Source organism: Aythya ferina, assembly GCF_964211825.1.
Source record: "Aythya ferina genome assembly, chromosome: 7".
In the NCBI taxonomy this organism is placed as follows: Eukaryota; Metazoa; Chordata; class Aves; order Anseriformes; family Anatidae; genus Aythya; species Aythya ferina.
In genome coordinates, this window is record NC_140302.1 from 11,626,291 (window position 1) to 11,650,718 (window position 24,428).

The following is a 24,428-nucleotide window of genomic DNA, read 5'->3' on the forward strand; positions in this document are numbered from 1 at the left end:
AAATAAATAAAAAAATAAAAGATGTAAGTGAAATCCTAAATTTCAATTACTGTTGTTATTTTTCTATCTTTTCTGATATACCAATTCTAATTTATGAAGATTGATTTAGAAAAAAAAAAAAAACAAGCAATTTTTTGTTATATAACATGCAAGAAACTGAGGTGTCTGTCTAAGGGCTGTAAAAAATGCCTGGCTTTGTAAACATGTACTCTATCTACAGACTGTTGAAGAATGATCTCAGGTTTTACACATAAACAGCTAGGACTTTTATTAAAAATATCAAGAGAAAACAAAGTAGTATTCAATTCTCCATAGTGGCACAGTTCTGGGAAAATAATGCTCCTATTGAATTTGCAATCAAGACTACATTTGACTTTAATAAAAGCAAAATTTAATCTCCAAAGTAACTTTAATTATTTCATAAGAAGCACCTCAGAGTTGCTACTTCATGGCCCTGGCACATGTTACTTAATGACATTATGCCGAGCAACCTGCTTAGGTTGGTCCTGTTGTGAGCAGAGTGTTGGACTAGAGACTTCAACCTTTCTGTGATTCAGTGATGTGTCAGAGTAGAAAAATCAAGGTCAAACAGGTGCAAAGAGGACAAGCACATGTGTGCAAAAATAATTATTTTCTTTCTTATTAATAGTGGAAGAACCTGAAAAGACGTCTTAGGAAGTAGGGAGGAAGGTAGATGGGAGACACAGCAGAGAATCTCTCTGAAGCTGAAATAACTGTGGAATAAGTCAGATAGAATGCACAGTAAGAATTTACTGTGAATTATTATTCACTCAAAAATTTAGAAAGCTCAAGGATGAAAACAAAAATGAATTGCTCATGGTAGTGTGCAGAGTTTGCAGGAGGTCCCGGACCCCAGAGAGAGAAGGAGAAAGGTGGTATGAAAGAATAAATGCTAGGTGATAAACATTCATCACAGCATACATAACAATTCCTTTCTTTGTACAATCACAATCTGTTTTTTGCTGTTGTTGTTTTATTTTTCTGTCCCATAATATTTAATTTTGCCCTGAATGGTTATGGGTCAGTGAAATTTTACACCTGCATGTCTGAGAGGCCTTGAGCCAGAATTTTCAGGTAATAATAAGTAAAGGTGAGAGTTTTGAAGCAGGTGGGAGTTCTGTGTTGAGTTCCTGATACACAGGCTCTATTGCTTTGCTCGTCATTCTTAATGCAAAAGAAATAAACCCAAGTAAACAAATCTTCCTTATGGTAACTTCAAAAACAAAACATCCCCCCCAGCTTGCCTAAAACAAAATATAAAAGATAAATCAAATCTTTTTATCGACAAATCAAAAAGCCCTCAAAGACATCTCATGATGCTTCCGTAATGTAATGCTTATTTCTAATAGGAAAAAAAGATGACCTACACTACCTTCTTGAAAACACACTGTTTGTATTAATATTAAATAATTATTCTAAACAGCACTGATAAAACTGGTATTGGAATTATTTCCACAATTAGAAGACATATTTCTACATTTTCCACATAAGTGGAATTTATTTCTACATGTTCCACATATGATAGTAGTAATTTCCTTGCATGATTCTGTAAAGTGACAATAAAATAGCAAGATAAGAAACTTTACTGTTAGTCTGTTAAACAGTTAACATCTTACCTGAATATAAAGTTGAGAGAACAAAACAAAAGTATTTGGGAAAACACTTTCATATGTGCTATTCATATTCATGAGATATTCCTGTGTATTGGTAAAAGTTAAGCACAAGTTTGGGTCCTTTAATGATAACAGAAGTGTAGTTAACATGAAGTGTATGGTCTCTACAAATCGATTTGTTTTTCAGTGCTTTTGAAAGTTGTGGTGAGAGAGCCAATTGCAAAGCTTAAGGAATGGTTTTCCCGTGACTGATTCTAATAAGGTAGGAGATCTGAGGAGTTCTTGACATAATTTCCTCATTACTCAAAAGGAGTTACCTAAAAGTTGCTACTGAAGTGAAACAGTACAAGCAGTTTAAACCTGTACTGCTTCACCTGTACAGTGAAAATATTTTTTTGCAGGTAAAGTAAGGATGTCCAGCTCTTAAGGACAGCTACCTTCTTCCTTTCCCTTCTGTTGTGGTAGTTTGGAAGTGTTTTATATCTAAGCTTATTTTTCATTTCTACAGATATTATTCATCCATGTAGGCTCCATTCTCAGTGTTTTATAACATAAATAGGACATCAGTAGTGATATGTAGGGAGAAAGAAAAGAGTAAAAAGAGTAAGCAAAGGGGGGGGAAAAAAGAAAAAAAAGAAATGTGTCTTAAATAACCAAAAGGATGTAAGTAGGACAAGATGAGGGGAGGGGAACAAAGGATAAAAGTTGATAAGGGCAGGAAAGGAGAAGGTGAGCAAGTAAAAGGAACTAATGAGACTATGTCATGAAAGGTCTAGGGTTAAGGTGATTTATCAGTCATATCTGTCCAGAGAATCTGTAACATTGATAGCAGTCATTCATAAAATTCTGTTCTAAGTTACTTGTTCACTTTGTTACTTCCAGGGCTTTCTCAAGGCTGCCATAAAACTATGCCTTCGGACAGCTGACAAATGTTTTATGAACTAGAAGAGGGGTAGTTTTGCAGAACTGCTATGAGTAAAAGTAACAAGAACATGGAATTCATGGAATCTGTTCCAAACAGATTACAATTAGTAGAAAGAGTTGCATTGCTATTCCAGTGGTTGGGATTGTCATTACTGTCAACGTGAATAAATACTGAGAGTATTAGACAGTGTAACTTTTACTATTGTCTTGTCTTTAGCCTAATTTCAAAGCAAAGGAGTCATGCAGCTTCAGAGGATTTTGCCTTTAGGTATCTTTTGAGTAAAGGTGACAGATTATAGTCTAAATGTACCTAAAACAATGCAGAGAAACTAACTTTCTTAGGGCTCAGTACCACAAAGCTGTTGAGTATTGCAGTAAAGTTAATAGAAATTCTGGAAGCCTGTTACACTGATAAGATGAGTTGCTATCTTTAAAATGGAATAGGGAAAAATGCTTATATATCAATCATTATTTTACTATCTTTTTTTTTTTTTTTTTTTTTTTTTTGGCATAGGCAGGAGATCTACACATGATGATAGAGCACTATCTTACCTTTTTACAAATATTTAACAAGTCAAATTGTCTGCGAAGAGAAGCCAAATTAAACATTACCTAACCCTACACTGGTTTAGAGTCCTGGAAGATGTTCTGGAAAACAACATGCTGAGATGCTTCATGGCCATAAAGCAAATGTGTTGCTTTTGATAGTAAAACCACACCTGGAAGTAGTTCAAACTGGAGGTTTTACACAAGTTATGTGAAATGCAGCTGTGCAGCATTTCTAAAATACTATTAGCAGTGAGGCTATTGTAATGAAGGGTGACCCTCCAAAGGTCTCAAGGACAAATGCATTTAACTAGGCAGAAAAGAGTTCAAGAGGAAGAACTGCAAAGGCAAAATAAACAGTGGGACTGCAAACTCATTACTTGTGTGTCAAATTACTTGCACTCTTCAGCATTTTAAGAACTTGTGATTTTTATTTTTAAATAAGGTAATATGAGAGGAATAAGGTTATGTGAGAGGCCAGTTCCTATATTTTGCTTAAGTGATACCTGGAAAAAAAAAAAAAAAAAAAAAAAAGTCTAGTCCCAAACTATATTTTCTGTTCTTAAGTGGCATTGAAAAACAAGAAAAAGCAAAAACAGAAGCAAGAGAGAGTGGAAGTTACAGAATGAGCATTCAGTCTTGTCTACTTTTGCTGGAGGATTGCTCATAGAATTAGAAAGAGAATTCTTATGTGTACAAAATGAGGTTTTGTCAGAGCTGTTTCATCCGTTCCCCTCATGTCTTTCTGTGTTTCCATGGAGAAAGGCATTTGCATTTAAGAATGAATGAATCTCACCGACATTATTTTACTTTAAAAGTTAATATAATTTTTTAATGTTACTGATTAACTAGAGTTAATCTAAGTAGTTACTCTTTGGTCTTTTTTTTTTCTTTTTTCTTTTTTCTTTTTTTTTCTTTTAATTCCATTTTTCTAGGTGTTATTAATGCAGAATTTTTCAGACAGATAGAATCCTAGTGTCAGTGGGGTGATGACAGTTTACTCCAGAGAAAGCTATGCCTCATAACATAAGTCTGATACGTGAATTTTGCATTATTAAGTTAAACCAGTGCTTTTCATTCTCTGGCATGAATTCTGTGCGAAAGAATACCGAGAGGTTGTTTTTTTGAAACAAACTATTCCATGTCAATGGTCATTAGAAGGGGGCCAGTGCTACAGCAGATTACTGGGGAACATTCACAGAAGTTGATCATCATTTTCAGGAATGTTGGTAGAAAGTGAAAAATTCCAATGAATTCTTACGTTAATATGTAGCAGAAATTTGAGTCCAAGGGACTAGTCATTTAGAATAATACTGACAAAGAGTTTGAAGTAAACTAAATTTTTAAACTGAAGAACAGTAAGGATGTCAGTGCTCTCAAAATTGCAGGGGCTATGGTACAAGCAGCATGTTATTTGTTCCAATCCAACTATCAGGTACTTTAACATCTGAGTGAATGATTAAGAGAGTATGATTCTGTGTTCATTGAAGTAAAGGGAGAATTTGATTTTGGTAGATCAATGGTTCGGTCTGAGGTTGAGACTAGAATGATGTCTGTAAATGAATTAAGATTAGTTAAACTTTTTTTTTTCTTTTGTTTTGCTTTGTTTGTTTTGTTTTAATGATGCTGGGCATTTTCTGTGTCTGCCTCATGTAGATATTTACACTTTTTTTTTTTTTTTTTTGTATACAAGCTTACACAAAATGTTCTCTGTGTTCATACCTGTCATACCATCAGCATATTCCAAATATTAGCCATCTGACTGAAGACATTTTTAGTAGCAGAACTGAATACTGAGTACCCAATTGTGTCAGTTAGTGTATTTCTGTGGGTTACAGAATGTAATATGAGAATATGATTCTCGAAAATTAAGCTGGATCTTAATTAACAGAAAAGAGGACGAATGAAAAGGAAGGCTAAAGTTGAAGGCAGAGGTGTGCATAAAGGAGAAATGTGTCATGTGCTATATCTTATCAGGTGTCTCTTGTCTCAAATGTGCAAGAGTAATGTATGAAAAGGAAAAAACTATTTCAGGAGAGAATGCTACATTTCAAGAGATGAAAAGGGAACAGTAAAATACAGTTGCATGATGCAGAACAAACTTCTCCCAGTCTTCTGCTACAAAAGGCGTGCATTTACAGATCTTTCATCTATCCCTGTAAAACCACAACACACGGTTGGAAACACAACACAGATCCCAGAACAAGGGGAGACACAAACTGAAGAAGCAGCTAAACTGAACTGTCACCAGTACTCCTGGATTACTTCATTTTCATTAGAGTTCCTATGGTATCCAATCTTGTATAGGTTGAATCTAGAATGTTGCCAAGAACAAAGTTAATTAGTGAAATATCCCCAAATTAACTTACTCCCCTACTAAGAAATGGGCTCTTCCATTTTCCTCACATGATTATCTGGGCACTTTCACTTTTCCATATATAGGAGCAGCCCAGAGACTGACAGATCAGGCTAGGTAGGGATACAGACTTCAGACACATGCATACTCCTTGCATGCACGCACAGATACCAGCCCATTCTGGAATCACACGCTGAAATTCAAGTTAGTGTTACAGGTAGTGAGTGAAGACGGTGACAGTCCTGCTGATAAAGAACCTTCATCTTTAACAGAAGGCACTAAGGCTAGAACTCTTCAACCACATTTTAAAATAATCCACCTGGAAAAGCATCACAACCATGAATGGACCAGTGGATGGTTTATGTGACTACACACTGGATGATGAAGGGGCTTTCATGTTCACATCGGAGTCAGTAGGAGAAGGACATCCAGGTAAGAAGCCCACTGTGGCAAATACATAAAAGAAAAAGTATTTTCATGTTAAACATTTTAAAAGCCTGAAGAAGTCTTAAAAAGAAGTTTTGAAAGCCGGAGGAAGCTTTAAAAGCCTGTTTGTTAGTCTTATAGAAAGTCTTTGTAACAGAGTGATTTTAACATTATTTCCATTGGACCTTTTCTACATAGTGTATAGAAGTGCTATAGCTAGCAGTAACTGCTATAACTAGAGAACTGCTACAACTAGGGTGCTTCTAGCAGGACTTCATGTGCCTTTGCTGGGTGTGTGTTACAGTGGGGAGGGCAATGGTACATGGTTGCTACTCCTTCCTTATCATCTGATTTTTATTTTTTTTTCAGTAGTACTGTGGAGACAGTACTGTATCTGACAGTTCTGTATCTCTGGTAGACTAGAATTTCACATATGGATAAGAGTGCATAGCTTGCTTCTCAAGTTCCATATCACTAGGGGTCCTGTGAAACTGCCTTATATATATATGCTATGCTCTAAAACTGTCACCTATGACAGGAATATCTATGAGCAGGCTATTTTAAAGCATTTAAAAATCAGTGGTCCCAGCAGCTGCATGTGGCAAAGTTACTGATAGATTTTCCCCCATTTCACCATCTGCGTATAAATGCAATGTATGGAATTGCTTAAGCAAACAGCAGACAGTTATTTGCTAAAATTTATGTATGGTCAGCAGAGCTGAGTTTGATTTTATGGAAAACAAATATTCATCTACCCTAAGCATGTACCTTATGTCAACAAGTGCTCCCCCAAATGAATCCAAGAGACAATAAACTCTTTGATGTCCTGAAAAGTGTATTTATTTTAGAACACAACTTGGCATCCTGTACCTTGTGCAAGGTTTTTTTTCAGATATGTGCTCATGTAATGTAAGTAAAACATAAATGGTGGATGACAGAGAACAGAAAGTTCAAAAGTGAGAATTTTATATCGATAGTTCTGGTACTCCTCTATAATATGAACTTTTTAGTGCAGGTCAAATCCATGGCTGATGCAATTGAGTCCATTGCTGTCAATTTCAAGGCAGCTACATCAGGTTAAGCCAGTTGGGGTTCTTTCTGATGTAACACCATCAGAAAATGACAACCATATTCAGTCCTTGGGACGTAGGTCCCGTCTCAAATTTGTGTGTAATTACATCCAGCAGCTGTAGAACAACATACTTTCATAGAAAAAATAATGTTATCCCGTAAGGTGATTTTAAATTGAGCAATGATATTTCTGAAGATGACAGGTCACAACTGATACTACTCCCATCATTTTCTAATCCCCTTGGGGCGGCAATAGAGAAATCTCTGAACAGGAAAAGATATAATCGAACCTAGCTAAAACCAGGTTTAGCTTTGTCCCTTAGTTTCCTTTTCTTAACCAGTTCTCTTTTTGTTTAGTTTCTTGTTTTAGAATTTGACCTACTTTTCAGTTGTTATTCACATTGCCTTCTTTATTTCCAAAAACTCTATGGGCTCTCGGTAAGCCTTTTACGTCCTATGAGCATTGTCCATCTCTGAAATGGATATACATTTGAGAAAATGTTATCACTTGTTAGATTTGTATACAGCATCTCATCTGGCAGAGCATGCCAGATCTCTGGGTATTTTGAGATTTATAGACCCAAGAGATTTGTTGAGGGAGTGGAAAGTTGAAATTTATTGGACTTTTTCAATTCTGTGATGCTTGTATTTTTCTAAGCAACATAGGTCTTGATATAGAATACTGAAAACCCAAGCACCCATGTCAAAAGAAAGAACCAGATTTGCCCAATGAAGTGAGAACAGGATGACAGTAAATAATTCTGTCTGGGTGGTCCTGCAAATTCTTTTTCCTGAACACAGTCCAGCAAAAGGTCTTAATGGTCTCAGAGAGGTGTCTAGTTTCTGACAGCGAATTGTCCTTTACTTCTGGCCAATCCACCTTTTTCCTGGCTATGGTTTTACTCTGGAGATATAGACATGCCATTAGCTTTTTATCACCCAGGAAAACCTTGGCTGTTTCTTAAAACTGGGGCAAGCATCTGAGGCTCAGGCTAGTTGGGCTTTGGATGTTATCAGTAACACTAAACTTCTATTGTGAGTTGTGAGCTCCTCTGTTTCATATCAAACAGATAATTTGCGCGTTCTTGATTACTTCCCTTCTGTATGCGATAGTATAATTTTGCTAGAGGGCATTATGTGAAGTAAAGATCCTGAACCAGATCCTTGTCTGGTGGAAATTTGAATTGTTCTGATTATATTAGTTTGGGATTGAATGCACTCGTGCAGTCTTCCTTCATAATAAACAAAGCAGGGGAAATTAGATACTTATTTATTTGGGTATATAGAAAGCCGCCTTATATCTGTGCAGTGCTTTAAAGTTTTGTGTAATTAAGAAGCTCAGATTCCATAGAGGCAAGTAATAGCTGGCAGTAATTATCATATAGGCATTACCTATGCTCTCCAAAGAAACCCAGAGAACTCTGTTTATCCCATCTTCTCAGTCCCACTTCTTCAAAACAATGTGGGTATAAAGTTTTGGACTCCCTTCCAGAAGGTCTTTAAACCTGGCATCTAGTAGGGTGATTTCCAAACTCTCCAAGGACTTATATAATACCTCCTCCTTTTTAATGTAATAAAAACACATGAATAACATGATTTTTTCCTAGCTTTTTTTTTTTTTTTTGTCATTGCTCCATTTTCCTCCGTCCAGAAATGTCTGTCCATGCTGCACAGTGGTTTCATCGTGCTTTGAAAGACATTGTGTGTTACTGTGACCCACAGTGTCTTACAGGTGCCAAACTGCTTAGAATTAAATCCTTCCCCTTTCTGCTGTGGCATCAGGTGGACTTCCCTGCAAACTGAATGTAATTCAGTTTTCCAGTAAGTATCAAGGAATCTCTTTAAAGTATGGGAAAAAAACATCTGCCAAAAGCACCTTCAGACTTCCAACTGTGTTAAAAACATGCTAATCTTCTGGAGGTCCACAGAAGAAAAATTACACCCACACACTCCCAAGAAAGCAAACCAGAACAAAAACCAAAAACAGAATATAGAGATCTTTCAAGCCAGTTGATGCTTGCATGTCTGATGTCTAACATTATATACACCTAATATATGTAATTGTTCTGTAAACTGCACAAAGAGGACATGTAAGATAAGCTGATTAAACAGTGCAGTGTTAACACTGCAGTACCACTGCCATTTTCAAGTAGCACTCCTGAAGAGTGCTTTTAAATAGCACTCATTTTAAATAGGAAAAATGTAATACAGCACAATTCAGCTATATGAAGGTTTTCCAGTGAAACTTTTTTTTGGTGGAATGTTTATTTTTTGATGAAGTGTTCAAGATAAGTAACTATAGTTACTAACTGTTCATTTTTCGTAAGAAAACTGAGAAATGCTCAGTTTCTCATATTTTGAATGCACAATTTCACCTCCAAGTTCTGTTGACATAAATAAGGTATCCTTAAAAACAGCACTACCCAAAGTGATTTTGACGCTCACAGGTTTTTAAGAAAATAAACTTTACCTTTTGAAATGTTTAATGTTTATTATAGTTACTGCATGATCAAAGTCAGAAGTGTGGTAGTACCTGTTTGCGGTTTCAAAGGGTGGAGCCTTTTGAATTAAATGTTTGTTTGTTATTGTTGTTCATAGATTTTATTTGTGATGAATGTGTGGGGAGATCCCCAGAACTTGCAGATAGAACTGATTTTAGTTACAGAACATATAATTTTCAAGGATATAGCACTTCTCACTGTTACTTCTTACTGCTGGTAATGTAGTCTAGAAGCACATAATAAACCTACAATCAACTATGCAGAAAGATGCTTGAAGGTTCTCCTAATTTGTGGAGATCACCTTTGTTGCTGAATACCTCCTTTAATTCATAATTTGACAACTGGGCATTTTAGTAGGGTTTATCATCAGCTCTCCTGGACTCATTCATTCCTTTTATAGTTAGCAGGAGATAGATTTATGGCCATTTGGCATCTCTGCCATAAGGCTAGCTTTGTGGCATGGTTGGATTTCCTAGTAAGAATTGATGGCTCTCTAATACTTTCCTGTTCATTCAAGAAATCCTTAGATTAGACATTGCTTTTTCAATATTGTGAAATATTTTCTATTTTTCTATCAAAAAGTTAATGATAGACAGACATATTTTGTCATATGTAGCAGCTACGAGAGAAATGGGACAGTCGAGATGAGGAATTTAAATAACGGAATGAAAGGCGCACAAAGCCTGCTAAGTATTGCTAAATATAGAAATGCCTGGTTTTATTTTCTACTAGAGACCTTTCCTAATAGACAGACCTTCAATATGATGCATTAAGCAGCGGATCATCCTGCTGGATTTCTCTTTCTGGTTTTGATACTTGTGTCCATATTTGTCAACAAAGGGGTCTAGTTGCACTAGGATTCAGATCTGGCACCAGCAATCAGATCATGCATGAATTATCAAACTCATTTGTCTGAGCCTATTTTAATCCAAAGTGGTTATTTTCAGTGATTGAAATTGTCACATAGACTTTAAAGACCAGAAGGTCTTCTGATGTATAATCCAGCCTGAACTTTATATGCAAGTAATGAAATTTCATGCAAGAATTCTTCAAACATGTGTATTAATTATGGCTGAGTTTCATTTGTACTTTTAAAAACATTTCTAATGTAAGTTTTGAAGGAATAAGGGATCCTGCAGAATTCTAGATGGAATAGACTTTTAGAATCTTCATCTTTCTCTCTATTTTCAAGCTATCAAATGCAGTTACATTATTGCCCATCAAACAGAAACTTTTCCCTCAGTATACTATCTTTCAGGTTTTTAGAGACTGACCCAGTGCTGTTATTTCCTCAAGTAGGTTACCTTTCCTTCAGCCTTTCAAAACGAGACTGAGCTTGACTAATTTCATCCTTTAAGGCACACTTTTCCGATTTTGAGATGTTTTTCTCAGTCTGTCCTAAAAACTTTCCAATAGCTTCTTATAAGTCCCCTTCAAATAAGGGGGCTTAAAAAAAAGATGGGAAGCAACTCTTTGATCAATCGAATAATGACAGGATGAAGGGCAAAGGTTTTAAACTAAAAGAGGGGGGATTTAGATTAGAGGTTAGGAGGAAATTCTTCACTCAGAGGGTGATGAGGCACTGGAACATGTTGCCCAGAGAGGTTGTGGATGCCCCATCCCTGGAGGTGTTCAAGACCAGAGGTTAGATGAGGCCCTGAGCAACGTGATCTAGTGGGTGGCATCCCTGCCTATGGCAGGGCAGTTGGAACTATGTGATCTGTGAGGTCCCTTCCAACCCAAGCCATTCTATGGTTCCATGATCTTTAAATGCCACCACCAAAATTAAGTATTCCTGGAGGAGTCTCGCTGGTGCTATTATATGGAGGTAATTCCATCTTTGTGGCTGACCCCTCATCTGGTTTACTATCATGAGCTTTTCAGAGTAACACTTTGCTAACATAAGAGTTCCAATTCTGTGAAAGAAGACTATATTCTTTTATTCTTTGTTCACAAATGTTTGATGTGCTAATTTGTCGTGAGGGAAACAGAAGAGCTTTTTTTTTTTTTTTTTTTTTTTACCAATAACACGAAGGAGTGTAGATTCTAACTATATACTTAAGGAAAAAAAAAAAAAAAAGGCATGGAAACATCTTGCTACATGCACTTTTTGATTTAACTGCCTATTAAAGCTCCCTTGAGAAATTTTCAGGGAAGTTTTAGGTAAGAAAGTAATATAAACCTGCAAAATCTATGTAAGGTTCTTTGTACTGGATAGGCGCCATAAAGAAGAATGGGGACAAATCAGTAATGGGATTACTTGTGTTCCTCTTGAGTGTTTTAAGAAGTCTGTATATAATAAATGATATATTACATACAGGCAACTTTTACTAGTATGGGACATTGACATCTAATGTAGATGTTTCATGTAGGACAAGAACAGGGATAAATGTTTTTGTGCCATAGAAACTCTGCATGATGAAAAAAGACTGTACAGCAGTCTTAATCAGTTGGAGTGTACTACAGGGCATTGGACATGCCCTGAGGTCATCAAGTCCCAATTGCTCTGCTGTTCCACCCAGATAATCAAAAATTAGTTATTTTCATCTTTTTTTTTTTTTTTTCTTGAAAATATGACTTTACTGTCTAGTACAAAATTGAAAATTTGAAGAGGGCAAGCAGAGATACATTTTAATCAAAGTTCTGCTACCTTTGTCCCCAGTCTTGCTATACAAGGTTCATTTGGAATTCCAACTAAATTGCAAGAATGGTATCTGATTCCTGTTTGGTAATAATTGTCCCAAATTTAGTAATCCACTTACAGTTCTCATGAGGTTGAATGTTCCACTGCAGGCTATGTTTGCTAAACATATTTTTTGTTCATTCTTTTCATATCGAAGTGGTTAATATGGGAGATGAGTGTCAGAGTCAGATTAGTTATCTAGTTTCTGATTTTGTCCCCTCTAAATGTACACCTTCCTCATGAGATAAAAGAATTTATTTTGACCTGAGATTATATGTAGAAAAACTCAAACGACATACTGGTATAAAACATGGCTTTCCGACAGATTGGGTTGCAAATGGCAAGGAAGAAGATGTTTATTTTGCCACAGAGCATGTTATGGCAACACCTAAACATTGTATGCAATAATTGACATTGTATTTTTTAGAACAACAAAATTAAAATATATTAGAAATATTACAATTTTTAGGTGATAGGCGTTGTTATCAATGCTACTTTTTTGTGCTCAATAGATTAGCTACATTATTCAATAAAGAGTCATTATTCGATAAAAAGGTAAGAAGAAGAAAAAAAGAAAAAGAAACAGAAAAGATAAACCTGAGATGAAACCTTTGTAGTTGGAATGTCACTGAGGATATACTCAACATTTATCTGAGGCAGGCATTAGTTGGTAATCCCTTCTTGTTTCGGTATTTGCTCCTCACTCACCCATCTCAAGTGGGATGCAGAGATTAAGAGCAGATGACATTGCAGAATTGTGGGAAGCAGTGAGAAGAAGCAAACCTGAAACAGGTGCTTGACACTGAGCTGTACGTTATGTGTAGTGATTTAAACTATTAGTCAGGCTGTATCAGCTGTGTAACTCAGGTACAGTCCAACTTTTTGCTGGGGAGATGGAAGTTAGGGGTGGAATATTACCTTCTTGTTAGCATACTGCTGTGGCAGACAAGGAGAAGGCAAGGAGTAGAACGTTACCTCAGCCTCTCAGGTAATTCTATACATAACATGTTTCACACTGACGTGCAGAAAACTACAGGTGAGGTTGTAGTCAGTATTAGTTTACACCAGTAAGTAAAAGTTTCATCTATGTATTGGTTTTGCTTGCAGGATGTTGCATGTGACTTTTTTTTTTATCTAGTTTGCCTAAATACTTCAGTAATAAGCAATAAAGGAATTCCTTACTAAAGCACTTTTCTGCTGAAATGGATGCAAACGGTCCTCATTTTGTATTAAGTGCCCTGGTTTTGAATAACAACCTTGATGTCTTGCAGATAAAATCTGTGATCAAATCAGTGATGCTGTGCTAGATGCCCATCTCAAGCAGGACCCAAATGCCAAGGTTGCTTGTGGTAAGTTTTTTGTTTCTTTGCTTTAAGACAGTACCCAGTCACTTGTCTTTTATTTTTGATATGTTCGCAAAGAGCATGAAGGTGTCGTGTGCTAACTCATTTTACTCTCAAAAATATGTAAAAATTAACAGTTCTCAAGAGAAGGAGAAACAAGAAGGAACTGAAGTTTTTACAAAGACTGAAGCCTGAGCAGGTAACAGAAGGATAGAATAACTACAGAAGGACAGACAAGGTTGTTAATTTTGTGTGTCAACTGAATATTCTGAGAAACAGATTCTATTTCATCATGGTGGATTATTTAAAGAGTATTTGTATGTTGTTAAAAAAGTATATCCTGTATGGTGTTGAAAAGTACATTTACTATATTTAATAAAGTCCTCATTTTTCAGTGTTAGACCCTGTAACTGCTTGTTTTCTTGATACCTCTTTAGACAGAGTTGTACCATCAGTTGTCTCATGAGTTGTAACACTCATTTTCCTAGTTCAGTTAACTAAACCCCATCCTCACATTCTTCCTCCTTGGACTGGAGGCACATTTTTGAAATAGATAATCACTGTTGAGAATTATTTAGCCTCAGAATATATCTTAGAGTGATTAAAGATTAAATGGATTTAAAAATCACAGTTTAATACTACATTTCCCTAAATGACTCTGCATATCACTGCATCATTACAGGAATTGGTCGTGGAAGGAGCTAGTTTTGCCAAAGATATGACTGAAAAGTACTAATACTGTATATACCCAGTATATTTCTCTAAATCACCATCATCACAAACATAGTTGTTTGTCCTAGCAGACTGGTTATTCTGCTGCTTTAATCCTGTTTCCGTCTCCCTTTTCAGAGACAGTATGCAAAACAGGGATGGTGTTGCTCTGTGGGGAGATCACATCTCGTGCTATTGTGGATTATCAACGAGTTGTCCGAGATGCAATTAGACACATTGGCTATGATGATTCAGCTAAAGGTTGGTGGAAAATCTTATGAAATCCTTGAAGAGCAAGCAATAGGCAACTGCAAACCAGGTCTGTCAGCACTTCCTTATGTGGGCTTTAGCTAGTCTGATAAAAACTGAATATCCCGTGTGAAAGCTGCTTACGTGGTGCTACATGATACACTTTCTGGCTTTATCCCTGTAAGTAGAAAAAAAACATCATATATTAGTTAAAAATAAAAAGGAGAAGGCAGAATCGACTTTTATGCATGAACGTGAGCTGCAGAACCTACCACTAACCCAAACTTGGGAGAACGTGAATCTGTTATTTTGCAAGCTGATTAATGCATTTTGGTCAGAAAGAGAGGGACGAAGAAACTCAGTTCATTTTGTTTTATCATTATGTATGTGCATTGCAGTAGCATCCAGGATTTTCAGGTGGAGAGCAGGTTCTCGCTGTACAAGGTGCTCTATTAGCTCTGAGCAAACTCCTAGGCTGAGCAGTCCAGGTCAGGTTTGTGTGTCGTATAAATGACAGAAAAGACAAAATGATTTATATACCAGACTCATTCCACCATCTGATTTGCCATGTATCTCTTTATACACTACGGGTATTCCAAAGATGCTGTTAACAATAATTACATTTTTTAAGGGTTTTTATTTAAAAACAGTTGTTTCCTGCAATCCTTCAATAGCTATCAAATTTCCAGGGAGAATGTAGTGGGAGAATAGTATAGCAACACATCTGGAAATTACCTCTATTATGACATAGCAGCAGGGCTTCCAGAATGTATTGTCATATTTAGTAGTTTGTAAAACTGATTTTTACCCAAACAGCCTAATGATAATGGCAGATGCAGTGACCCTGTAAATAACACCTGCTATGCAGAAGTACACAAAAGGGTAAACCAATTGCACACAGACATACTGTTTACTTCTCTATTTAGCCTATTTAAAAGAGGGTGGTGAGGATTCTTCAAATGGATCATATGCATATGGATGTGTATTCATTGGATGAACATGAGTGTGGGTAACAGTTAGCAGTAGGTACAGGTTTAGAAAATGCTGGATTTGGAGAGATGCAAATTACTCTTAATATACCTAGGGAAAAGTGGAAAATTTTGCCACAATCATATGCAAGTCTGTGATTTTATTTTTAAAATCTTCCTTGTGGTCTTTGAAATTAATGTGGAGTAATTTCCTACTTTCAGATTTGCTGTGAGACTCAATTTTTTTTTCCTCTGTCTATGGCTCTCACACAAATTCCCACAAGAGATTTAGGTACATACTCTACATGTATTACAAATAGTGTATCAGGGAGCAGATCCCTCAGTTAGAGGTTAACATCAGCTCATAAGAATTTATAAAAAAAGGTTTTCAACATTGTTTATTTAGCACAGACTCCCAAATAGTCAATTTTTTAAAAAACTAGTTTTCTCCAGTTAGCATTTCCTAACCCGAGTTGGCTTGGCAATAGGGTGCCAAAGCAAGAGAAAACAAACAGAAACAATCAATAAAGGTGACCCTATATACCGTATCACCTCCTCAGAAGAATGAAAGCATTGTATTGACAAAAATGTAACAAGAAACAGTAGTTAGGTTGTGAATTCTGAATGTGGTATCCTTCAGAATGAAAATTGTGTTGTGTGGTTACATGTTACTTTCCTCAATTGTAACAGAAGAAAATAATTTGCCACTATTCTTTTTTCTAAATAGGCTTTGACTACAAGACTTGTAATGTTTTAGTGGCACTGGAACAGCAGTCACCCGATATTGCCCAGGGTGTTCATCTACACAGGGATGAAGAAGATGTTGGTGCTGGAGATCAGGTAGACATGACATCATATCTAAAACATTAAAGCTGTTTGAATGTAAAGAACTTACCCCAACTCATTGCCCAGTTTTCAAAAACATAGCCCATCTGAAGATTTGCACACATCCATCTTGGGCTAGTCCAGAATAAGAAACATATCTTTATTAAAACAGTCAGAAGTTGTTTGAGGGCAGGCTTTTAACTGGTGTTTGTCATGGTACTCCACAGAAGTCAGGAGAGCTCTGTCAGTTTGTACTAGCTCAGATTGTGTCCTTCAGAAATTAGCAATTTTTTTTTTTTTGCTTATGTTTTTCTTGTGTTTGTTAAGGAGTTTTAGATTCCTTAGACTATTAATCTTGCAGCCTGGTTTGTTGTGTACAATGGAATAAACAAAAGATCTTTCCACTTTCACAAAGCTCTTGAGATTTTACACAGCAAAAAATTAAGCGATGCTTCAACTGTCTGCAGCATTAGTACAATGAAGGCAAATATGCCAGAGTACTTTTAATTCTTCTTTATTTCCCAGAGGCAGAGATCTGTTTTATTATGGTAGGTGTTCCACATAATTAAGGCTGTCCAATCTGTGTTTCTGTGAGCGAAATAACACACGTAGATAATTACTGTGTGTTCCCAAGAGAAAGATGCTAACATAAAAACTCCATAATCTGACCGATGTCTGTATGAATGAGTTTAACATTTACAGTAGGTATCATTAGTAGTAATATGTAATTTATAACAATGCTGTTGAGAACCATATCAGAGTCCAGGAGCCAAGCTAATATTGTTCAAATAACCCTTGAGGACTAGATTAAAATGTTTTTATGCTGTCACAGGGACATAAAGCTACAGAAGATGAAAAGGCACCTGACATTTTTTGGCGCTTTCATGGTCTCCCTTCCTGTTGAATAGCTACCTCGCTTTATTATTTTTATATCACCGCATGTGCTGGGTGAGGAGACAGAAAATGCTACTAACTGCCTAACAGATGAGAATGTGATGCAGGGAATGTGACTGCATAATAGTAGAAGCTGGGACTAGAAGCATGCGGTATTGCAAATCTCGGGCAGGAACCTTAACTGTTGAGTAGTACCTCTTTTAAGCAACATCCAAATTCTATCCCACTGAAATGTCAGATGTGAGCTGCAGTAGAAGTTAGTGGCAGTATTCATACATGAAAGCCTCTGCCTCTACAACCTTTCCAGACCAGGAAGAACACCTTTTGCATGACAGAATAGCCCTGATATTGTTTTGCTCAAACAGATCTTTTCTTGAGGAAACTTTTTTCACAGACACCTCTCAGTCTTTGTCCACATTGCTTGCCCAACATGGAAATTTTCAGGCCCTCAGTAAAAAATTACTGGAATGCGGTTTGTTTCTCATTACACTGTAGCATGTTGGAGCCTGATCCCAGTTTAGGCTTCTTGGACTGTAATGTAAAGAGTAGAAAGTAAACCCGAGGGTACTGTTTACTTTTTGTTTCAGATGAAATCTCCTTGCCTTTAGTTGTGGTGCTTTTTAACAGTAATTGAAGTATCTCTTCTCCTCCTGTAGGGTTTGATGTTTGGCTATGCAACGGACGAGACAGAGGAATGTATGCCTCTAACAATTATTCTTGCTCATAAACTGAATGCCAGGTTAGCAGAGCTGAGGCGCAACGGAGAGCTTCCTTGGCTGAGGCCTGACTCTAAGACACAGGTAAATATTGCTGTCATTCTGTTTTCTCTCTTTTACCAGCAGAGTAGAAATCCAATCATTTATGGATAGTCCAAGTCATTGAAAACTATCACTTTTTACTTTTGCAAAATGTTATATGGTCTTAATGGAAAAAATCAGTGGTGGTTGGAGTATCAGGATTGCTACTGTAAAAGCTACAAGTAGCAGATGAAGAACTTGCAGACTTACAATAGTCTCTTCGACTGTTGGAAAATGGTTAACCTGTATCAGAGTGTTAGATGCATTAGCCATATACAGATGAGGGAACATTAAACCCTTTAGATCTGAATGCTCGGTGCTGGTTGAAAAAGTAACAGGAAATTTGAAGGTTTTATTTGTATTTAGGGCTTTAGACTGGCCTTTTTTGAAGAAGCACTAAGAATGTAAATTTTTGAGGCTTGGCAGTGTAGCTAGGAATCTCAACCAAAAGGTGCATTGTGGACAGTTTCATAGGAAACCAAATTGTCAATATCAACTCTTTTCTTCCTCACCACTGCATAAATGAAGAATAAAGAAGAAGGGTTCATCCCCAGGTGAGCAGTGGTCATTATAATATCAATATTGACAATCTGTTGCAGTTCTTCTATTGCAATAGCATAGCATGAGGTTTGATGTATAAGTAGCTACAATTCATAGTAACAGTGGGTGGCTTTTTCTTCCCCCTTCTCCCTGCTCTATTCAGGTCACTGTGCAGTATATCCAGCAGAATGGAGCAGTCATCCCAGTGCGCGTTCATACCATTGTGATATCTGTACAACATGATGAAACCATTTCGCTGGAGAACATGCGCAAAACCCTGAAGGATCGTGTAATTCAAGCCGTGGTCCCTGCAAAATACTTGGATGAGAGAACTATTTATCACCTTCAGCCTAGTGGACGTTTTGTTATTGGAGGACCTCAGGTTTGTATCATATTATTTTGTTGTTTGTATCAGCTTGTTATTGTCAGTGGGTGTGTGCCTTAACAGAAATGGTCAGCCCATCTGGCACATCAGTCCTAAATTGTGAGAAGCAACCAGCGTATCACTATAAGTTTGTGTGTCATTGGTAGTCTAGACTATGGTCAAATGGATAGCCAAACTTGAGCTGTAACTTCTAGAAAATCAACCTGTGGCAATCATAGCTGCATGCCGAGCAAAAGGCTACACATACGAAATTCTTCAGCTGTGCACTGAATTGCAACCACTAAAAAATGCAAGGCTTTGAGGTGTGACCTAAACTGCACACATTGTAAAATATAGTATAATTACCCGTAAGTCAACCAGCAATACCTTTCCTACTCTTGTGGTGGAACTGTATGGCTTATGTTTGCATGTACAAATGCAGACATGTTGCAGTGTATCTTTGCAGCTTTTAAAGCCTGGGATAAGTTTACTTAGTGTGGGTCAATCTGCCTGTGTATCCATGGCCTTACAGCCACTATCATCACTGGACTTGCACAATTTACGATGTGTTGCAGCAATCAGAAAATTACTGTTTGTTTCCTTGTCTGTTATGTCATGAACTTTCTGAGTACAGCTAAGTGTTATTTTTAATAAAGCAAGCTATGGAAGGCTGTCTTAAATTGCAGCCTCATTCATCTAAGGAAGATGCGTACTTCACTTGGGGATTTTCACCTTATGTTTCCAAGCATAGTGGCCCCTTGAATTCTGGCTGTTCCATAGTCAGTCATTTTGCTGCTATCACTGTTTTCCCAAAAGCAACACCTGCTGGTAGTATAAGGACATAACAACTTATTACAGAAGTGACTTCCACACAATTTATGTGTGCTCTTCAGCCCCTTTAAACGGAAGTGTGCTTTTTTTCTTTTCAGCTGTCCATTTCTCTTCCTCTCACTCACTTTTGCTGTCAAGTCATAAGGGCACACAAGGTGTTCCCACCACACCTGTCTGTGCCATAGTCAGAAATTAAGGGTTGAGTCAAGCAGCAGAAGCGCAGGAGGACAGGGTCTTTTAGGCAAGCTCAGCTATCTGCAATTCAGATTTTCATCTCGCTGTTTTCTTAGCAGAGTGGGACAAACAGTGCCAAAGGTTTTAGTCTGTGTATGTACTCGGTCTTTCTAAGGCAAACCTTGGCTTTCCTCCTGTGTTTGCTATGCAAACATTCCAGCAGCTGAATTTTACTGGCATGATATTGTATAGAAAGGGAATTTCAAACCTGCCCACAGCAGTGGGAACTGAATGTTAAATTAGACTATGTTTCCATTCACACCAGAACACTCAGAATTTATTAAATAAGGGGTCAGATAATTAGTCAGGTAGTGATCAGCTAACCTAGATTGAATGAAAATATCAAATACTTATAAGGAGCAAGCAAGATAGCTGCGCAGGCAGCCAAAAGGTTGTCTGTGTTTCCCTATTTAATGTCTTACAATTTTTGTATATAAGTATCTGTTCTAATGTTTACTTCTCAATTACCTTTAACGGCGTTTACTCCATACCTATTCTGTATTGTTTGCATAAGAGTGTAAATATTTTGAAGCTGGAAATGTGTTTTTAGCATATACTTGTATGACAGTCTCTGTAGTGATACCGCACCAGAAGTGCTGAGTGCTAGCCTCCACGTAGTGGTGTATAAGGTAGCACTGGCATACCTTAAATTAAAGGGAAAGACTTGATATTCACCCTACTTCAGATTTTGGCCAAAAGAAATGAAAGCCTCATCTATTTGTTTTAACCCAACATAAAGTGTCTCAGTGGTTCATTTATGGCATGTATTTTGGTAGCAATATCCTGTATTTTGTTTGTTTGTGGTAGATGGATTGCATTTAGACTGAGGCTCCCATAGTGTTCCCATATTTTTGAAGCAGGCACCGAATGCTCTAGCTTTCTAGGTGTAAAGCTCTTTGGTTGGCTACCAAACACCAGTAAAGTATGGCTTATTTTACGAATCTGCCTTTAAAGAGCAGTTATAGCCACTGTAGGAGTTCATTGAGAAGTTAAGTCCTTCAGCTATCCCAGAACAATCCGTAAGTGGCGAACTTACACATGCATAGTCTTCAGAGGGCTGTGTAGTCTTGAGAGTTATAATAAAGTGGATTGTAAAACGGCCTAATTCTTTTACTGAATTAGGGTGACGCTGGTGTTACTGGTAGAAAGATCATTGTGGATACTTACGGTGGCTGGGGAGCCCACGGAGGTGGTGCCTTTTCTGGAAAAGACTATACAAAGGTGGACCGATCAGCAGCATATGCAGCCCGTTGGGTGGCCAAGTCCCTTGTGAAAGCTGGGCTCTGTCGCCGTGTTCTGGTTCAGGTATGTTTTGTTCTGGATGTTGCTTTTCTTCAAAAGATAGGTCATTTTCAGCTTTACCTTGAGCAAATGTCATACAAGGCACTGTACTTGAAGTTGTCTTGCAGTTGGATTGGGGCTGGAGAAAGAAAGACATCAGTGTGCTTGGTTCAAGACCACTGTAATGTGGCTAACAGCCTATCTGCTCCATGAAGCTGGAATGTGTCACCTAGCTTTCATTTTATCGGCAGGTTTTCCAGACATTTCCTGAGCCCTTAACGCTCTGACACTTACTGTCATGAACATGGGATGACTAGGTAATGAAAAAGAAATTTGTCCAGAGACCTCAGTTTTTTCAAAGGTTTCTCTTTTTTTTTTTTTCTTCCCTACAAATACAGATTATACAATTACAGGACAGGAAGCAGAGGCCTTCAGTTTCCTCAGAAGGCTCAGGAATGAGTGCTTTGTTCTCTTGTATTCTCTTGCCCACCAAAGTGCCATACTTTATAATTGCATTGTATTTTTGCTGTAGGTGTCTTATGCCATAGGAGTAGCTCAACCACTGTCCATTTCACTATTCACTTATGGAACTTCACAAAGAACAGAGAAAGAACTCCTGGACATTGTGCACAAAAACTTTGATCTTCGGCCTGGAGTCATTGTCAGGTATGGAAACACATATATACATAAATATCTTCGCGATCACATCTTAGAACTGAGTACTTGCAAAACCATTCGATGTTACAATTTAATAAGTAGCCTCCTAAGCTAGCATTAAAATGTTCTATGCACTACAAAAGAGACTTTTTGTCAGACTTTGGAGTTGATAGTTTTTATGGATCCATCAGTGTGCCATATTTTTAAAGGTGACATTTGTTTTCCAGTTTCACACGCTTTCAGCCTTTGGCCTTATATAGTCTACGCAATTGAAATGAATAATTTTTTTATCCCAAGAATTTAAACCTTGCTGTTAAAAAGAAATATGTGTTGTTTTATGAAAGGAAATAGAGATACTTCTTTTCCATTAAAACTCATAATTTTTGTAGCCCTAAAGTACTTAATGTTTAAGTTTTGTTGTCAGTTTTATAATTCATATTTGAGCATGTTTACCGGTGTGTTTGCATCTCCAGAAATGCCTCCTAGATGAAGGGCGTGAAATGGGTATCAACATCAGGATTTTATTGTTAAATACCACGATTATCATAATGTGAAGAATTTTCTTTTCTTTTTTAATATTCACAGGGATTTAGACCTAAAAAAGCCCATTTACCAGAAAACTGCATGTTATGGTCACTTTGGAAGAAACGAGTTCTCATGGGAAGTGCCTAAAAAACTTGTATTTTGACACTTGCTCTCTCTGTTTAAAAACACCAAGGAAGAGAAGTCCACTAATATGAGGATGCTCCCAAAATTGAAATCTGACAGCTTTGTATTCAAGGAATGGAATTTTAGATTTTAAATGGAGAGAAAGAAAAGGATATTTTCTTGGAAATCGATTTTTTTTTAACCCTCAGTGTCTTTCATTATCTAAGCTATCAAAGACAGAGTCCTTTTAATCAGCATAAGACAACAAAATGTTGTTTACTTGTTATTGCTGCTCTGTTGGTTCTTTTGATAAAGGCAAAATGTGACTCAGGTACTCAAACCAATGGCTGAGCCTCAAACTTTTTGTGGGCAAAGGAAAGGATGACTTTCCCAACTCTGACTAAGGGTCGGCAGATCTCTTGCTTCTAATTAGACAATGGGAAATTCTGGGGTCCAATTTCCTTACTGGAGTTAGCATTGCATGCAACTGGGGGTTGCTTTGATGGGAGAAGGCTGGATATCACATAACAGTGTCTCGGCCTCGTCTGTAGAAGATGTTAACATATATATAATATTTAAATACTCCTCACTGGGTATTTGCTGTTACTGTTGTGTTTCAATTACCTGTGTTTTTGAAACATGTGTTCTCCTATAAAGCAATCATACAATAAAATGCTCTTTCCTACCATTTATACCTCCTTTGGTCTATGTTTTTAATGTTACACTATAATGGTTGGCTCCACATAGCCTCTTTTACCCCTGTAAGGGTGTTGTTTAGTAACAAAAATGAATTATAGTATGTTTTGGAGTTGTGATACAAAGTCATTTTTCACTACATGTGATAACTGTGTAGTCCTTCTGATTAATAGAAACTTGGTGAAAACGTATTTGATTTTTAATTCATATGTTTGCACTTGACAGTATTCTCTCCCTTAGTTTTTACTCCCAAATGTTAGGTTATGGTTATTGTATCGATTACCAGGTTTTATGTGATTTAGATATAAAATAATGTGATAGAAATAATTGCAAAAACATTGGAAAAAAGTAGATTGTGAGGTTAAAATTTGGACCACTGCCCTGTCCAGCAGTCTCTCACTGAAGAACTAGCCACTAGATGGCCGTGTGTCCCCCTACAGCAGAGGAAGTCTTTGCAGAAGCTATGTCCCCGTTTGTGCCCATGCTTGGCTGCACCGTCCTGGTACCAGCACACTCACTCCTGCTGGAGATGGCGATGCCTCGCCTCTTACCAGCTTTGGATAAGCAGTGTATATGGTGGGTTAGTCAGGTGACTTAACCCTAGCTTTATGGTTTAAGCAGTGCTTCTGGTAGTGCCTCTACGCTGAAATCCTGCCACCCCACATTTCTCTCCATATTCAATGTCTTTGTATAGTGGCACCAACACAGACGTTGAGGTGGAGAATGCCTGGCTGATGAGCAATAAAGAAAAGCTGCCATTTTCTTCTGTCAGTCTGTCACAAACATAACTTCGTTCGATCAAGTCAGAAGCTTTTCCACTTTAGTAATTATACTAATGAGCTATATGAACTGTGAGTAGAGCAGAACAAGTAATAGGTTTTTGTGTAGCATCTGATCTCCTTGGGACTTAGAACAGAAATTGGACCTGTGGACACATATTGGCAGAAAAATATGTTAAGGTACAGCTGCACCTTATTGCAAAATTTTCCCACGGACTATTTTCTGGCTGCATATTGTTCGTCATGCAAGGAAAAAGATTGCTGTGTGTGTCAGCCTCAGAAATATAAATTGTTTGGGTCCAGGTCTGAGTGATCTGCCTAGAAACGTAAACTGTGGCCTTCAGCATTAAAAAGTTGTTTTGCTAATGAACTTTTACCTATCAGTAATGTATACAGGACTAAGTATATGGGACTTTTTACTAGGTAATGAGGGCGTCCCTATTAATGCTGCCATAGAACTATTTTGTGGA

The 24,428-nt window shown here is 37.2% G+C and overlaps 1 protein-coding gene across 1 annotated transcript; it reads left to right on the forward strand.

Annotated features, from left to right (window-relative positions):
• The first annotated feature begins 5,544 nt into the window (after positions 1 to 5,544).
• Positions 5,545 to 23,171, forward strand: LOC311439558 (S-adenosylmethionine synthase). Its single transcript, XM_084525408.1, has 9 exons — positions 5,545 to 5,892; positions 13,413 to 13,490; positions 14,334 to 14,456; positions 16,140 to 16,252; positions 17,788 to 17,931; positions 18,632 to 18,850; positions 21,020 to 21,202; positions 21,711 to 21,844; positions 22,421 to 23,171. The coding sequence occupies exons 1-9, from the start codon at positions 5,799 to 5,801 to the stop codon at positions 22,521 to 22,523; spliced, it is 1,191 nt and encodes a 396-aa protein (XP_084381534.1). The 5' UTR covers positions 5,545 to 5,798; the 3' UTR covers positions 22,524 to 23,171.
• Positions 23,172 to 24,428: the final 1,257 nt, after the last annotated feature.

Coding starts and splice junctions, on each gene's coding strand:
- LOC311439558 (XM_084525408.1), top strand. CDS start 5,799: ATGAATGGACCAGTGGATGGTTTATGTGACTACACACTGGATGATGAA. Junction 13,491..14,333: donor AAATGCCAAGGTTGCTTGTG/GTAAGTTTTTTG, acceptor CTCCCTTTTCAG/AGACAGTATGCAAAACAGGG. Junction 16,253..17,787: donor ATGTTGGTGCTGGAGATCAG/GTAGACATGACA, acceptor CTCCTCCTGTAG/GGTTTGATGTTTGGCTATGC.